The following is an 18529-nucleotide window of genomic DNA, read 5'->3' as shown; positions in this document are numbered from 1 at the left end:
AGTTTCAGCATTCCAAGGCTAATTATTGAATTTCTTTATATGCCCAAAAGTATGTAGTACTTCTTCAAAGATTTAAAAGTGAAATCGCGATACAAAATATGAACTTAATAAATTAGATTCAATGCAAAGTTGTGGAAAAAAATTGTAATTTTCAAAATAAGTTGTGAAACTTTTTGAAGTGAAAACTTCTTTAGAATCGTTGGGAGTGATTTGAGACTCGATGAAACGAAAAAGCGACACTCTTGGCTAAGAAGCGTTATATATTGATATACATATATGTGTGTGGCTGCGTACTGCTGAGCCACGCTAGTATAGTGAGTATTGTAGTATATATACCACGCTGCCTATTACTTGCTTTGGTGTTTAGTTCAAGCGTCATACGTACGTATGCTAGTACGTATGTGTGCGCGCCTGCGTATTACGGAGCCACGGTGAGCGAGAAGGCATTATGTATACCTATACTACACTACCTAATACTTGCTTAGACCAAGCGTCCTACGATTGTTATATAATATATAAAGCTATCATAAGCCACTCGTATCATTTGTTAAAAAATTGAAATGAGGATGAATAATAATAAAATGAAGAAAATAAAATATGAAGTTTATAGCAATATTATAATGAACCTATAATTATACCGCTCCTAATGCTGCTTTCGTCTCATTCTCTCTCAGTTTGTTTTACGGAAGGTTTCACTTCTATCGCGTCTAACCGTTAGATGGTATTTTTTTATATTTTTTATCTTTCTTTTTATATTTTCTCACATTTTTATATTTTTGTATAATTCTTTTAATTTTTTCATATTTTTTAATTTATTATTTTTTGTTTCATAATTCAATTTTGATAATTTTTTGTATATTCTTATATTTTTTTATTTCATTTTTTTATAGTTTTTAATTAAATAGTTTTTTTTTATAATTCAATTTTGATAATTTTTTGTATATTCTTATATTTTTTTATTTCATTTTTTTATATATTTTAATTAAATCGTTTTTTTTTTTTTATAATTCAATTTTGATAATTTTTTGTATATTATATTTTTTTATTTCATTTTTTTAGATTTTTTAAATAAATAATTTTTTTTATAATTCAATTTTGATAATTTTTTTTAAATTCTTATATTTTTTATATTTTTTAAATTTTTTTTTAATAAAATAGTTTTTTTTTATAATTCAATTCTGATAATTTTTTGTATATTCTTATATTTTTTTATAGTTTTTAATTAAATAGTTTTTTTTTTATAATTCAATTTTGATAATTTTTTTTATATTCTTATATTTTAAAAATTTTTTTTTTTTAATTTTTTTGTATATCTTTTAATTTATTAGTTTTTATTCTATAATTCAAAAATATTATACTTAATTAATAAAAAAAAATTAATTTATTAACTAATAATAAATAATTCTAATCAAACTACACAACTGTTTTCATAATCCTTTATCAATATTTTCGCTAAGAAGCGCAATTGAATGCCTACGGTAAAAGTAAACATCAGGCGCTAAATCAACTCTACTAAGTGCATAACTCACTTCGGTATCACTTTCCACACCGCTTATGAGTCGCCTGATCTGTTTGTACCACAAATCAAATATTATTATAATGCATTAGCAGAAGTCAAGCAAGCAACACAGCGAAAATACAAGACAATTTATTCAAATTAAGTATAGCTTTAGGCACAAAGTGCTCATGTTAAGTGCTTGTTTATTAAATTTAATGGCATTTACTTGCCAGTAATTAATATTTATTTGCTTGCTACATTGGCTACACACACACACACATATACAACAATATTTATGAGCATTCAGCTTGTCTGTTTGTTTCATCTTGCATCAATAATTTCCACAAATTTGATAAGTTTTGCAAATAATTGCATAGTTTGCGGCGTTTGGTAGGTGGCTCTATGCCACACACAGCTAAAAAATATGTTTGCATAACTGAACTGAAAATGATGAAATTATTTGGCGACGTAATTACGCTTATATACATACATACGCACACACAGAAGTCATTAAGATTTTCTATTTGTGATAAATTTCAGTTGCTGCGTAGCATTAATTACCAGCCCGCGGGCAAGCATAAGTCAAATGTGAGCGAATGTTTGTTTGCGTGTCAGGTTTATCAGCAGCATTTTAGGCGCTATTTCTTAATTAAACGTTGTACTTTTTTCGCTGTCGAAGATATTAAAAAGTTGACTGGAGTTGGCGTATTTGCTTGCTCATAGATATTAAATATGTATGAGTGTATGTATATGTATGTGTGTATGTATATATGTGTGACTGCATGTATGTATGCTTGCATATACATATATGTATGTGTGTAAACTTATTTTGATATAGCAGATTTCCCCTCAATACATTCGCGTTTCTGTATTTATGCAAATCAAAAAACCTTTGCATATCCTCTCCCACTATTTACATACTTTTAGGCGCCTTGTGATTTGCTTTTCATAGGCCTGTTTCAAATATTGCTTTGTAATGCAAACGCTTTCGTCACGCTTTTGACGCGCGCGCAATCATTTTAATTGCATTGCTCATTGAAGCATTGCCTAATTTTAGGAGCAAACCGTTTACCAAAAACAAAGTTTCTGAGGCATAAAAAAATTGGTAACTAATTACTTTTTTAGCGTTAATTTACAGTAGATTGGGCATTAGTATTGAGTGCAAACTTTATTACAGAACCGAAGCTTAGTCAATAAAAATTACACTTATCTTATGATTACTCGCATTATCGCTGTATATAGGACTCACTTTTTACCAACAAAAAAACTATTATCCTCTCTGAGTCTCTGCCTGACGATGGTACGAGTATATCTCTGGCTTTCTATTCCGCCGATAATTTTTACAAGTAAACTTTTTTATAACTCGACGCCTATGAAATTCCAACCTTTCTTGGCCCAGCACCAATGCAAAAATTATCCGTATCTGATGCACGGGGGAATTACAACACTTTTTTTTATTTTTCAACATAGTCCCCTTTTATGGCCATTTTTTAACCCCTCCATAAAATAGGATTTGTCGAACTCTCCCAAATATGCCTCTGTCTCGGCAGTGACTTCCTCGTTTGAACTAAAATTTTCTCCACGAGCCATTTCTTCATGTTAGGGAACAAGAAAAAGTGGCAGGGAGCCAGATCGGGTGAATACGCGGGGCAGCAATTCATAACGCGGCTCAATAACTCACTGTGGTGTTGTCCACTGATCGTTCTTCCATTTTCTAAAAAAAATCCATGAGGATGACGCCCTTCGCATCCCAAAAAATCGAGGCCATGACCTTTTCGGCCGATGGGACTGTCTTCGCTTTCTTTGGAGCAGTTTCACCGGCAGAAATCCATTGATTGATACTTAATTTCTGGTGTGTAATGATGAATCAAGGTTTCATCAACGGTGACTACTCAACGCAAAAATTTTTCAGATCACGCTTAAATTACTTCAAACACTGCCTCGAAGTTAACAGCCGCAATCGCTTGTTGTCCATCGTGAGCAATCGCGGCACCCATCGGGCTGACAGTTTTTTCGTCATGTAAAATATTAATTGCCGTTCCGGTTACTTCGCGCACTTTCGTTCGTTGATCAGCGAAAATCATGGCGTGGACTTTTTGAATGATTTCCTCGCTAACCACTGTTGCGGGGCGCTTTGTCGCTCCTCATCAAAAACGCATTGTTCGCCCACGTTTGAATTCGTTGAACCAATATCTAAATGTTGTGATAGATGGCAAAGCTTCCTCATCGACAACAACCAACTTTGCTTTTATCACCCAGCATTTTTTCCCACCTAAAAACAAAAAGCGAACTGCTCTTCTTCCATCTTAGCGAAAATCACGAAACACTTCTTACTCGAATAGCTGCCAAATCCAAACTAACTTATCAATCAGTCAGGTGGCTGTAGCAGTGGCCCTCTATTTGAATGGAACATCTTGAAGATTTGGATTTTGGCGACGATATAGTGCTGCTTTCTCTGCGCAGATCAGACATGCAAATCAAACTGAAGGCACTCTAACACTCCCGGACTCAAATTCAATGTAAAAAAAAAAAAAAAACATTTGGCTATAATAACCTTCAATATTGCAGAGAACAGCATTGACAAAGTGAAGGGCTTGCAATAACTTAGAAGCCAAATCATGGCAGATGAGGGATGCAAAAGTCATGTTTTCACAAGGCTGCAGAAAGCAATAAACGCATTTGCTAGTCTCCGACTAGTGTGGGGTTGTCCAATCAAATCGAATCTTTAATTCAAATGTTAAGCCTTGTGAAACATGACCTCTATCAGCAGAAACGGTCAAAAGCTGCAAGTGTTTGGAAACCGCAGTCTGATGTAGATGCTGCGGCCAGACAATTGCATATTGGCGCCGACTTACACCGACGATGCCAACAAAAAAACTCGCGCAAGATATCAGAGAACGCAAGTGGAGATGGCTCGGTCATACACTACGCGAGGGAAGCACGATGGCCAGCAGACAAGCACTAGACTGGAAACGCAAGGGTCAGCGCAACCGAGGCACACCTAGGGGCGCAAGGCCCCGTTGCATCGAAAGTGAAATAAAGGTAGGAAGTAAAAGCAACTGCGGGGAACATAAAGCAGTGGAAACTTTTTACTCTGGCGCTATGCTCCGTAACGGAGCTCGAGGAACTAATTATGATGTTGATGGTTTGCTATATGGAGAAAATTTGCAATAAAAACGAAAAATAATAATTGGCGCTTACCTTTCTGTTAGGTGTTTGGTCGAAGTCCTCCTCATATTTGTGGTGTGCGTCTTGAAGTTGTTCCACAAATGGAGGGACCTATAATTTTAAGCCGACTTCGAACGGGAAATGGAGCTTTTTCATGGCGGAAATGCACTCGGAGGTTTGCCATTGCCTGCCAAGGGTCGACCGCTATAAGAAACATCTTTTTGATTTTTATGCATGGAGATTCCAACGCATTCCCGAATGGTAGTCACGCACCAACCCATTCGCCTACGGCAGTCGCAATACTGTCAGGGAAAAAAATTATAAAAAATCAATGAAATTGTCCAACAACTTTAAGCTTACAGTTTATTATAGTAAAATTTAATCAGCTATAAAACTGCATACCAACAAATTTTCTATAAATTCTAATTAACATAAAACCCGTGGAACTGGTATGAAAAGTTCGGAGTTTCTCTAATATTTTTAGAAAATATTAAAATTGTATTTGTAGGGTTTTCTTTAGACAATTGGCTATAGTTTTATACAAAACTAGTAAACATTAAAAAAATAAATAAATAGAAATCGTCAAAACTGAGCAGAATTCAAAAATAATAAATTAAAAAAGAAAAATTAAAAATAGTCAAAACTGATCAAAATTCAAAAATAATAAACATTAAACAAAAATTAAAAAAGAATAGCCAAAACTGATCCCAATACAAAAAATAATAAATATTAAAAAAATAAATTGTCAAAACTGATCAAAATACAAAAATAATAAACATTAAAAAATAAATAAAAATAGTCAAAACTGATCAAAATTCAAAAATACTAAACATTAAACAAAAATTAAAAAAGAATAGTCAAAACTGATCCAAATACAAAAAATAATAAATATTAAAAAAATAAATTGTCAAAACTGATCAAAATACAAAAATAATAAACTTTAAAAAAATAAATAAAAATAGTCAAAACTGATTAAAATATTAATGTTTCATCGTCTTTGCCGCGCTGTTATGCTGCATAATTTTTATCGCTTAACATTGTGAGTGTTTCGGTAACTTATTGTTAATTTTCCACAATTTTTAAAAATTCGATATTAAAATTTGCATTCAGTCACCACTACTCATGCGGCGTCATACATATTTAACTCAATATTTGCACTGACTTTTAGTCACTCTTGAGGGCAATAAATGTTCTGGCGCTTATTTACGCTTAAGCAACAACAAACAGCAAGCCAAGCAAATTATCGATATACGGCGAATTTTAAGCCCCAGTTCAAACGAAAAATCCACAAAAAAGCAGCTTAATATAAATATTTGTATAGATACACAAGTGAATACTCACATATACATAGAAATATATTTACCAGAGCATACCAAATACGGCAGTTGCTTATGAGTGTACACATCTGTGTATGTATAAGTGTTCGAATACATGCTTGTATTGGCAGATACGTGACAAATATTTACTTACATATTGGTTTTCATATCTCCAAAATCTGTGTTTTTCTGGCTTAAAATTCATTTCGAATATGTGTCAATGTGCATAGGTTTGTACATATGTATGTACATTTACTCCTTTTCATAACATCAACAGCTCAACAACATTTAAAAGTTCAGCAAATTCCACGAATCGTAGAGCTTATTTATTCATGCATATTTTCAGGCGCTTCACGGTTTATTGAAAAGCGTCAATTTAATAGTGCATGAGTGTTATTACTATTTTCATTATATTACTTGTAGCTGTATGCTTTTTTAATGAATGGAAACGAAATGTTGGTCTGTTGGTCATATCCGATTTTTTCCAATTGAGTTTAAAGCAACTAATGAGGTGTAATATTCAGTTAATGTAGGTGCAGGCGACCCTATTATAATGGCATTTACAACAGCGAATATAATTTTAAAGAGCTTGTTTTTTACGAAGAAAAAGTATGAACATTAAAAGCATCAACAGATAAATAGTTTTTTCACACAGATTTACACATTTGAAAGTGTTTAATATGAAAGGAACAGATGATTGAACTTTCGTGCGCACTCATGAGTAAGAGAGAGTTTGAAATAATTTTTTTTCGCATCATTTTTCATACAACTAAATTTTAAACTCTATTATGACAGCAGTATTCGTTATTACGAAATGGCTACAAAATTACGGAATGCATTTCAATGAATTATTTGTGAATTTATTCCTTCAACAACTGGTCTCGACATAGCCTAGAAGCTGAACCCTTTTTTGTGTTTGTTTGGGTAGGTGAGGTAGGGTTAAAAATGCCTTCGCATTTACAGCAACCGTCGTCTACGGCGTTGAGTGGTGCAACTACTAAAACAATACCTCCTCTCCTTCCAGAGTGACACCCTTTCCAGAACTACTTTGTGCATTACTTCGGGAGGGCCCAGAACGGCATTCATGAAATGGACCAATTCTATTCATCCACTTCTGTAACAGCTTTCATGCTATAGGCTCATCTTCTTGTGCCACTGTCAGTGAAGTTTCACTTTGTTGCACTGAGTCGAGGTCTATCTTTTTCCCGTAGTACGTATCGACGTATCTCTTTAGCGCAATCCAACTTTTCTCGCGTTTGAGCATTTTGCTGATTATGTTGCACGGCGCGATGTCGCTAATGTGCTTCCTCAGAGCATCTCTTTCCGCGAGTCATCTGTCACAACTAAAAAACGTGTGTTCAGCGACATCCCTCGGCGCCTCGCAGTATATGCACTTTGAATCGCTTAGCTTGCCCATGCGGTATAGGTCTGTCCGAAAGTAACCCTCCCCCAAGAGGAATTGAGTCGTGAAATAACCCACTTCCCCAGGGGTTCCGTTCAACCCATTTGCCTATTGTAGGAATCAATTTTGGCGTCCGTCTGCCACTTGATTAAGTGTCCCACTGCTTCATGGCTTCGCATCTCCGTTCCGCGACGTTTGTGATGACGTGGTTTTCTTAGAACGTATCCACTCTTTCCCGGATCATGAGGTCAACGGATATCTCCCCGCTGGCATTAAAGATTGCAGCGCTAAAGGCAGTGGGGTAGGCTTAGGTAACTTTGAGTGCGGCTGCTCGTTACACAGCCTCCAATGCTTTGCGATTGACTTTGCAGTCTAACACATCTCCCCATACTTCACTGCCGTACAGAAGAATTGAGTTTGTGGTCGCCATGATTAGCCTTCTTTTTCTCTGTGTTGGTCGATCGATGTTTGCCATTAATCTGCTTAGTATTTCCGTCACATTTGCTGCTTTGGTAGGCGCATGCCGAATCTGCGCCTGCAAAGGAAGACTGCGGTCAGGTTGAATACCTATGTAGATACTTCCCTTGGGACGTGTCGCCTATTCCCATGTTGACCTCGAGTGGCATAGGACCTCGTGAGTCAATCTCATGTTTGGCGAATTCCAGATTATGGTCCTCAAGCCACCTCTATGTGGCGTCACAGGCAATATATTTAAAAATATCATGTTATATTTCTGAGTCACTTTGGTTCACAGGCAGACTAGCTGTTTTGCGCACCATCAACGATAATAATTTATACAATATAATTGAGTGGAAAACATTTTAAGCACTGATTTCGAGATAATTTTCTGAATTAAGAGCTTTTGGCATTAAAGCAGCTTCCCTCTATGCTACCGGGACCGGTAACCCAAATGTGTCTAATATCGAAGTATTCGGATGCAATCGAAAGAGAAGCCAAGTTTTCCCCGATCAATTTCGAAGGTCCTTATTGCTGCCACGGCTAATTATACGGCCGCTATAGCTGAATGGATTAGTGCGTGCCTACAATTCGGGAGTGTATAGGTTCGAACCAGCGTGCATGAAACAGGAAATAATAGAAAAAGAGCAATATCAAGACGCCTGCCGCAAATATGAAGCCAAACACTTAAAAGAAAAGTACACGGCAATTATTTTTGTATATATTTTTTTTGGTAATTATGTTACACAACTAAGCTGCTACTTTAAATGCGACTACCTCCGGTTGGAAAACAAGGCCCTGAATTTGAGTTTATTGGGGAGCTCCTCGGAGAATACTCTCCATGCCCTGTTTCTCAATGTGGCATTTCGCCCACTCCTCCTTTATGTGAATATGAATGATAAAAGCACCACTCGGTCCCAGCGTAAGTGTACATTGATCTGGCACCATGAGGATGAACTCAACGTTTTTAAGAATACTAGAGTATCTGTAACTCAAATCTAACTTGTGGCCCAAATACTTCAATCTGATTGCGTCAGTTTTCCTTGCGATGTCCACGGGCATCAGCGAGTTCCACCAGACAAGGACTTCATACAACAAAATTGGATTTATAATTGCACTATATAGCCAAAATGTAACTTTAGGCGATAGGTGCCATATTTTGCCGATAGCGTCCCTACATCCGTAGAAGGCATCTTTTGGCTTCCTAATTCTCTTTTTAATGCTGGGTCTCTACGTTAGCTCCCTCTGCCAAGAATGAGTCCTAGGTAAGTCTCCTTGTCAGAGAGCTTCATCTTCAGAGGATTTACCGCGAGACCGCACTCTGCTATATACATTTTACAAATAGGTTTACAAGTAGAAGAGGCTGCATCAATTTCACTATTTTATTTTTCATGGGAAAAGTAAATTTTCTTATTAAAAATGAAATAAATGCCCTTTTTAAGAGTTTCTATCTCAAAAGAAAAGTCTTTATGAAAAATATTAAGGAAAATTTGTTCATAATTTGTTTAAACATTAATTTTTTATTGCTCAGAAAACAAGTTAATCCTGGAAAATAAAAAATATTTTCTTAAAATTTGAACCTCTCTTAAAAAATAATTTAATTTTTAAAGACGTGCTTTTTGTCATTTCTGAGAAATCCCAAACATTTTAATTTTTATTTTCTAGATGGAAATTTTTCACTAAAAACTTTCGAAATCAAAACTAATAATGACAAAATTTTTGTTTTTTTGTAATGTTCTGCACGATTTCCGAACAATAAAATCTTTGTGTTTAAACAAATATTTAACAAAAAAAAAAACAAATTTTAAACCAAAAAATTCAAAATAATATTGTAACAAAAAACAAATTTTAAACAAAAAAATTCAAATTAATTTTTTTAAATTTAAAAATCTTATTTTTTTCCTAACATTTTTTGTAAATGACAGAAATTTTGGTTTCATGAAAAATATGATATTCTGCATGATTTCTGAACAAAACGAAATTTGTATTTGAACAATTATTGAAAAAAAATGTATTTTTAAATTACAAATCTTACATTTTTCCTAAAACTTTGTAAATATAATGACATTCTCTTAAAGTACTAATAGTTTTCAAGATAAAAATTCTAAAAAGGCATTTTTTTCCAATTACAAATTTTCAATTGCAAATATTTAGCAAAATAAAAAATTCCAAAATCTTTTAGCATAGTTTTTTTAACACCTCAACTACTGAAAAGCGCAAAGTTTAAAAGAAATCTTTAGTCTACCTTTTCCCTTTCCTATGGAACAGTCCAATTGTCAAAGTCAAAGAGAGATCGCTAGTTCGAATTCCAAATGCCATATTGGCCGCGAAGCATCTTTATTAAAAACGTTTTATATGTTTTAAACTCGCCCAAATGTGCTTAATTTTTTTTACTCATTTATATCTAATCCTTTTTAATGAATCACAATCAGCTCCTTCATTTTATTATTTAATTTGTTTTTTATAATGTTTTTTTTTTATTTTTACTTAAATGCATTATTTCTTTTATTATAAAATTCGTCAAGAAACATCGTCATTGCGCGCCTAACTAATTGAATAACATGAAAAGTTTACAATCATTTCAAAATATATACTAAATTAGACTCTCCACAGAATTTAATTAGTTGTATCGCCGAACATTTCTTTATTATGGAGTGCTGAAAGCCCCAGTACAAGACGGCAATTATTTTCAATGAATTAATTACTCATAATTAGATATATTTTACATAAAAAATTATAGTATTAGTAATTTAAAAACATATTGTATGTTATTTATTTGTACACTAACAAAGCATCAGCTAGAATTACTTACACTAAATAACTGTTTGCATTTAAATCTACCCTCAAGCAAATTATTTTTGTTTTTGCTTAACTCTTTGAGCGGCACTAGCGCAAAATGTGAGTTATTAAAAATATGGATATGAAAATTTGAACTGAGCCGAAGGCCTTGGCAGCTTATTTCTCGTAAAAATGATTGTATTGTTTTCCTCGTTAATAAATGAATATTCTATGGGGCTGGTGTAAAATGAGCCGGCAATATTTGAACTTCTCATGAGCTTTTAATAAAAAAAATTTTTTTGGAATAAAAACTTCTTTTGTAAAAAGTGTAATGTATAAAGTTTTTTTTGGCAAAAACTATTTCTACATTAATTTCAAAATTTAAACTAAAATATATTTTCTTTTTTTTTTTTGTTTGAATATTAAAGATATATTTCCCCTGAAATATCCTTTCTATTAAAAAAAAATTATTGTTTTATAGTGTAAAATTAAATAAAAATTTCGAAGCACGTTTTTGTAAGAAATTTTAAATATTTAAATATATTATTTTTCTTCTGCGCTTTTCAACAAAAAAATTTTGAAATAAAAGCCATAAAAAAAAAATTTTTTTTAATGCAATGCCAGATTAGAGGTTAGCAAATGCTGCATTATAAGCCAACTGAATGAACAACTGCAAAAGTATAAATAATATTTTATGATTTTCGTTCTTGTTTTGTATTTTTTTCGGTTTTATTTTAATTTAATTTTTTTTTCTTTTTGGTTTTTGTTTCTTACATATTTCTTGTTATTAGGTGAAACTAATTTTTTCATTATTATTTTGCGCATTTTAAATAAAACATCCCGACGTTAAAGGCTGTTTTGGAAACATAAAACTTTGTTTTAATGTTGCTTAGTGAAAAAATTAGTGTGTAGAAAAGGTTTAACTTTAAAATTTGTAATATTTTTTTATCAATTTTGACATTTTCTTAACTTTTTGTAGCTTTTACATTAAACTTCTAAATATTTTTTATCAATTTTAAATTTGTTTTTTATATATTCCTTATGATTAAGTGAAAATTAGGTTTAATTTTAAAATTTAAAATTTTTTTTATCACTTTCACAGTTTTTTGTGAAAAACTTAAACTTAAAACCCAAAGTTTTCTTTATCTATTTTAAAACTTGAGTCAAAAAACATTTGTTTTTTTTTTGATTTTTTAATATAAATACAGCAAAACTAATTTTTTTTTTTCATTCCATAGTTTTTTATTTTTTGTTAAAAAAATACAATTTTTAAATATTAAAAAACAATACCACTTTTAAATATTTTTTTATCAATTTTACAATTTTTCGTGAGAAACTTAAGCTTTAAAATATTTTTTTTTATCAACCTTAAAATTTTTGTCACAAGCTTTTTTTTCTTTTCTTATAAATGTATTGTAACAAAAATATTTTTATCGATTTCAAATTTTTTTGGATTTTTTATAGCTTTAAACATTAAACATTCAAATATTTTTTAACATTTTCAGAATTTTTGGTCAAAATCTTAAACTTAAGAAACAAAATTGTCTTTATCAATTTTAAAATTTGTGTCAAAAAATAATTTTGTTTAATATAAATATAGAAAAATTAAATTTTTTTCTTTCCGTAGTTTTTTGTTAAACAAATCTTATTTTTAAATATTTAAATATTAAAAAAAAATAGTTTTAAATATTTAAATATTAAAAAAATAGTTTTAAATATTTTTTTATTAATTTTACAATTTTTTGTGAGAAACTTAAACTTTAAAATATATTTTTTTATCAATTTCAAAATTTTTGTAAAAAAAATATTTTTATATTATTTTTTATTATAAATGTAACAAAAATATTTTTTATCGATTTCAATTTTTTTTAACTTTTTGTAGCTTTAAACATTAAACTTTTAAATAATTTTTATCATTTACACAATTTTTTGTGAAAAACTTACACTTAAAAAACAAAATTTTCCTTATCAATTTTAAACCTTGTGTCAAAAAACCTTGTTTTTAGTTCTTTAATATAAATATAGCAAAATTAAATTTTTTTTCTTTTCGTAGTTTTTTATTTTTTGTGAAAAAATACCATTTTTAAATATAAAAAAAAATACTATTTTTAACTATTTTTCTATCAATTTTACAATTTTTTGTGAGAAATTCAACTGAAATTTTTTTTATCAATTTTAAAATTTTTGTAAAAAATTTGTTTTTCTGTTTTTATAAATGTAACAAAGCTAAATTAATTTTTTCCCCGTACTTTTTTGTTTTTTGTTAAAACCAAATTGTTTTGCTAAACTAGTACCTACCCCACATTCACATTTTGCTGCCCATCAAAGAGTTAATTAAAAATGTATTAATTGCATTTTATACTTACGAAAAAAAATTATGCTATCCATAGCTAAAACCACAGCATACGAATGCATTACCATATTTGAATAAATAAAACTAACATTACTTAAATGAGCTTACTTTTGCAAGTGTAAGTGGAGAAGCATAAAATTGCAAAGCAATAAGTTTTGATATTTTCCCAAAAAAAGCACTAATTAAAACATTTGCACTTTAAACGCTCAGCGCCGCATGCAATTTCGTGCTTTCCCCACTTGCTTTGCGCTTCGAAAATATTTCTTTTATTGCGAAATTTATCACTAAATGTATATGTTTTTGCTCGTTATTCTTCTATTTTCATATACGCATACCGCACGCACCCACGTGCCTTTGCCTTCATCTGCCAAACGACATTGCGCCCAACAAAAACGTGCCACATATGCCAACTTTACCTACCAACCAACCAATCAACCAACCGACTTACTAACTTAACTACTTGCCGCATATCCTTTTAACGCGCGTCATGCATACATCACACACACACACACACATGCATACAAAATGTTAATATTCGATGCATACACGCGCTCACATATACATGAACAGCACTGGCCGCAATCAGCCGCCGATGTATACGGAAACTCTGTCGGAAAGTTTGGCGCTGATGATCACCTCGTTGTCGGTCGAAATGGAAGGCAAATATTATTGCACCGCCTCCTATGCAAATACGGAATTACTGGAAACGAGCGTTATAATTAAAACTTATGGTAAGTTTATATTTAACTAGAAATACTACTTTTTTTAACTACACTTTATTGCGCTGCCCCTCACTGGAGTACCCGCTGACGCACCACTTACCTACGCTCGGCTTGGCTTGGTGTGGTCTTTTATGCGTTTGCGCTGCTCCATGCCGCACTTGTGCTATTAGAGGTATACTTAGGCAATGCAAAGACATACGCCCGATACGCCAGGGCCGCCTTGTTATTTCTTGCTCTTGCAATATTCCCAATTTCATTTTATTTTGCTGTCGAACTTTTGTTGTATGTAATTTTTACTTTTGGTAATTTGTTTTAGAGCTTTGGAAAATTTTGAGTTTTCTTACAGTTGAGCGCATGGCTGCACTTCTTGTCTATGAAATTGTAGTATTACATTTCTATTTTGCACATTCAAATATGTGGATGTAACACACACGCCCACCACTAGCAATAGCATACACACAGGCGCATAGAAAATACACACAAAAACTCGAGTGGAATTGTCCCACTGCAAGCCACAGCAAAATGAAAAAAGGAAGCTTTAAATTGCCGTACAGGAAAATTCAGTGTTAAGAAGTGTATGCTGTTGCCTGCTTTTAGGGGCACGAGTTATGTGTGAAGTGTGCAAAGCGTGGTTGCAACTAAGTTTCCTTCCAAGTACAAATATGCCTGTCGGTACGTGTGTATTTAGCAGCAATTATGGTCATAAACAAGTTGTTGCAAGTGTTGGTGAGTGGGCGTGTATACGCGAAAGTTCTCGCAAGCAATTTTTAGTTCGCACAAATTTCAAGGAATAAGTTTCTAATATTGCGCCATTTTAATTTTTTTTTTCTTCTTCAATGCTTGAAGTCGTATGTAGATATGTGGCTTTACACCGATTTCTTGTGGTCTCGTTTAAGTCAGTAAATTCCTGTGTGGTCTGCTGGCAAAACCATGCCAACCATACATAGAAGTATATTTTTCATAAATGTATGTATGTATGTGTGTGTTATTTATAAGTGTATATGATCTACATAAATAAATTGAATTTCCCCCTCTTTGTTTGGAGTAAAAAGTGCAATCGTAGCTATCTACGAAAATTGAAAAGTTCTTAACCAAATATGGCACGATAATTGTGGACAGAAAAGCAAATAAAAGAAATTGAAGTTTATTAGAGTTTTTGCACATTTAGTGGCTGGCGTTCAACTTGGATATTGTGATATTGGTAAAACACTGGAAACTTTTTCCGAAATCGAGAATAAATTAAAATGAATCATGCATTGAAAATAAAAAGCAATATTAGGTTGAAAAATTTAAAATTGAGATGGGAATTTGCCTTAAATCAATACACGTTCTTTTGAATTTGATGGGATTTCATTAAAACAAAATATAATTGAGTAAGGCTGTCATGGGTAAATTTGTATGGAACGATTTTTCTTATCATTGTTCCTAGGTTAGGTTACGTTAGGTGGAAGCGGTTGTCCTGTGACACACACTCAGGCTCATAGCCCATTGTGATACCAGATGGGGAACTTGGCCTTATCTCTCCTCAAAGCAGTGTGTACTTTTCAATTAAATTTTAGAAGATCCTGAAATTCCGGTGAAATGCCATCTTCCAATTCATTAAAAACTTTTCTACCTATCGTGGTAAACCTACGTCGGGATAGAGCAAGACAGTGGCACAGAAGGTGCGAGATCATCTCTTACGCTTCCTCATGCAGACCACTTCATCTAGGCATCGTTCCTAGCAGATTCGGATTTTACATGAAATTCCCCAAAAAAAATCCTACTACAGCATAGCTCTACAATCTTTAATTAATACGAAAATTTAGGGGAAATTATAGAAATGAAGAGAATAGAAAAAACGCTGTTGAAAGTAAAAAGAATCTAAACCCAAAAAAAATTTACACATTATACTTTTTTAATTGCAAAAAAAGTATGATTATAAAAAAAATGTTATTATTTTTTTTCAAATATTGTAAAATATTTTTCATCATCATCTATTCGCGTTACTGCTCGGGGTGGGCTTTAGCTTCCTCAGCAATCTTCCTCCGTTCAAAACGATCCAACGGTAGAGATTTCCAGTTTTTGATGCTTAATTTTCTCAGCTCCTTCGTGACGCTATGCAGTCACGTAGGTTTTGGTCAGCCACGGGGTGTTGAGCATCAAGGATTGTAGTCTAGCAGAAGTTTCTGTGACCTACCGTCATTCGTGCAGATAATGCGACCTACTCAACTAATGCCTTGAGACTTGATAAATCTTACAAAGAAGAATAAGAAGAAAGCCATTGCACAAAGGCTAAGCAGCTCTTTATTGTACCTGATTCTGTACTTGCCATCTCCTTCGTTTATTGGGTCAAATACTTTAGGCAATATTCATTCTTCTCATTCTCAAATATTCTTAGGCGCTTCTTGTCCGCAAATTTCTGCGCCGTAGGCCAACATGGGTCGAATGAGCGATTTATAAATAGCGAGTTTGCACGTACGTGAAAGAGATCTTGACTCCAGGGGAGTTATGTTAGGGTAGTATGCACGATTCTCCGCCATTATCCTGTCAGATATACAGTACTGCCTGCTGTTCTCGTTACTTATTACTACGCTGAGATATGTAACTTTGGACACGCTCTCGAAACTGAAGTTTTCGATTTCACTAACGCCAGATGCTTTGCTTCTGAGTTTAGAGGTCATCATATAATTGGTTTTGTTTATATTTATTGCCAGTCCTACCAATCTCGCATTTTTTTCTATCGCTAGTAAGATGTCAACTAGGTAGCGTCCATGTGTGCTATAGTCAGAGCGAATCGGAAAAGTAGATGCCCCGATCTCCTGAAGTCTTTAATAGCATTGTGCAACACTACATTGAGGATGCTTGCTGTTTTACACCTCTGTTGATATGTATATAATGAGCACGACATATTTTGTTGCATAGAAACTCTTTCTTTTGTAGCTTTCAGAGTAAGTGTGGTCAAACGAACCAGTTTTAAAGGTATTAAAAACTTAAATATGGTATAATTTTGGCGTCATCATGGGATTCTTTGAATAACAAATAGATATCAAATACGAATCTTCGTACCAAAAAAATTCCCAAGTGAAAAATTTGTATTTACAAAATTCATTCATAATTCTTTGGTCAATATTAACCTCCTTATTCACTTTGTATTAATTATTGAAAATTAAGATTAAAAAAACTTAAAAAAAATAGTCCTCTTAAAATTTGGTGGGCCCGAACTTGACTTTAAAGCTTTGCTCTAGTGAGCTTTTTGTCTTAAAATGTTATACAGCATCCGAATTTCTATTTTTGGTATGGCTATTAGAGCCGTCAGTACTGTTTTCGCAGAAAAGTTCAAAATTTTAGAGGTGGTAAAGTAGAAAGTCAACTGAAAAGGAGCAGCACTGATTTAAGAGATATTCTCAGACATTGTTGAGAAAGTCGAAAATCTTATTCTGTAGGCTACACGCTTCAGAAAGAAATAAACCGCAGAAATGGCTGGAATATAATTAAGAATCGTTTTAAGTATTCGTTATGAGCATATCGTTATATCTGAGATCAATGCAAGATGAGTGTCTAAAATGCGTCGAGTGTTCATGCTGGTTTTTGAGTAGAGGGGGAACCCCATAGCTACTAAAACGGAAGCTGAGTTCATCGCTTATGAACTACTTAGTTACTTAGTTACTAGAAACTGAGTCGAAGTATAAGTCTATGCAGTGATGTAAAAAAGGTGGGGCTCATCTCAAAGTATTTGTTAAAGGTGACACAATTAAGTAGAGATATGGTGGTTATTTTTTTAATTTGTTTTTTTAATTCAGAAAGCATATTATTGATGTGACATGGGAAAAGAGTATAAATATTACTGGTGAATCTCACGCTTTACCTATAGAATAATTAAAAACATGCCTTTAAGGAAAAAGCACTGGCAAAGGTCTACAGTTGTGCTTGTATTGTGTCATATTACAGGCGTCACAAGAGTTATGTTGAGTTGGCTGGCACGCACTAGTGGGGCTATGAAACACCAAGTGACATGATCTACAATTATTTTAACGAAGGGTAACTTCGAAAAAATTAACAACTTTCTCTACAGTACATACAAATTATTTATTTCCAAAAATGAAAAACAGGAAAACTAATTGCTGATATATGGACGGGAAATCGGCTACTTCCATCTAAAACATATATATTTTATGATATGAGCATAACTAAGGTTTATTAAAAGTCTGAATAATATAATAGGCTTAGGTTAGGTTAGGTTGAGTGGCTGTCATCCGACGCATTTAAGCCCATTGTGTTACCACTGGAGCTCGTTCTTTACACTCCTGAGTCTTCGCAGAACCGACCTGTGGATTTAATAAATTTTGCTATTTTGGCAAACCTATTTGTGGGACTTCTTCAATGTTGTCAAGAAATACGAATCCGAAAGTCCTTTTCTGGGTACAGAGAAGCTGTCCATTAATAGGCTTAAGAGTGCATTTTACAACAATTAAAAATAAAAAAAAGACTTTTTGATCTCCTAACAAATCCTCCTCAAAGACATTCACTTTATCTTAAAAACTTACTAATCCCACTTATGGGTTCTTCGAGACCCTTCTGCCACCAAAGCATACAAAAATTCTGAGGCATTAGTATAGATTTCCCACTTTTTGAGCTGGCACGGTATAATTTGTGCCTCTGACGAAAAAAAAATTAGCTTCGCCTTTGACATTTATTTCAATAAACCCATTTGAAGCGAACTCCATTGACTGCAAAATTAGTATAATTTCAAGAAATTGAAATACCCCCAAAGCAAATCACATTTACGCCAATAGTTGCGTTTTCCAGTTCATAAGAGCAGTCATTAAGCGAAAAAGCAAGAAATTTGCAAGAAAT

At 32.9% G+C, this 18529-nt stretch overlaps 1 protein-coding gene across 3 annotated transcripts in view; it reads left to right on the top strand.

Moving 5' to 3' along the window:
• Window positions 1-18529, top strand: part of LOC128858773 (fasciclin-2) — a 103175-nt gene that overhangs the window by 21968 nt on the left and 62678 nt on the right. For all 3 annotated transcript variants that reach the window (XM_054095273.1, XM_054095272.1, XM_054095274.1), the window contains one exon: window positions 13542-13702. In XM_054095273.1, the coding sequence (XP_053951248.1) occupies window positions 13542-13702 (161 nt within the window). The remainder of the gene's footprint in view (window positions 1-13541; window positions 13703-18529) is intronic.

Source organism: Anastrepha ludens, chromosome 3 (genome assembly GCF_028408465.1).
Source record: "Anastrepha ludens isolate Willacy chromosome 3, idAnaLude1.1, whole genome shotgun sequence".
Classification (NCBI taxonomy): domain Eukaryota; kingdom Metazoa; phylum Arthropoda; class Insecta; order Diptera; family Tephritidae; genus Anastrepha; species Anastrepha ludens.
This window is presented reverse-complemented; position numbering and strand designations above follow the sequence as displayed.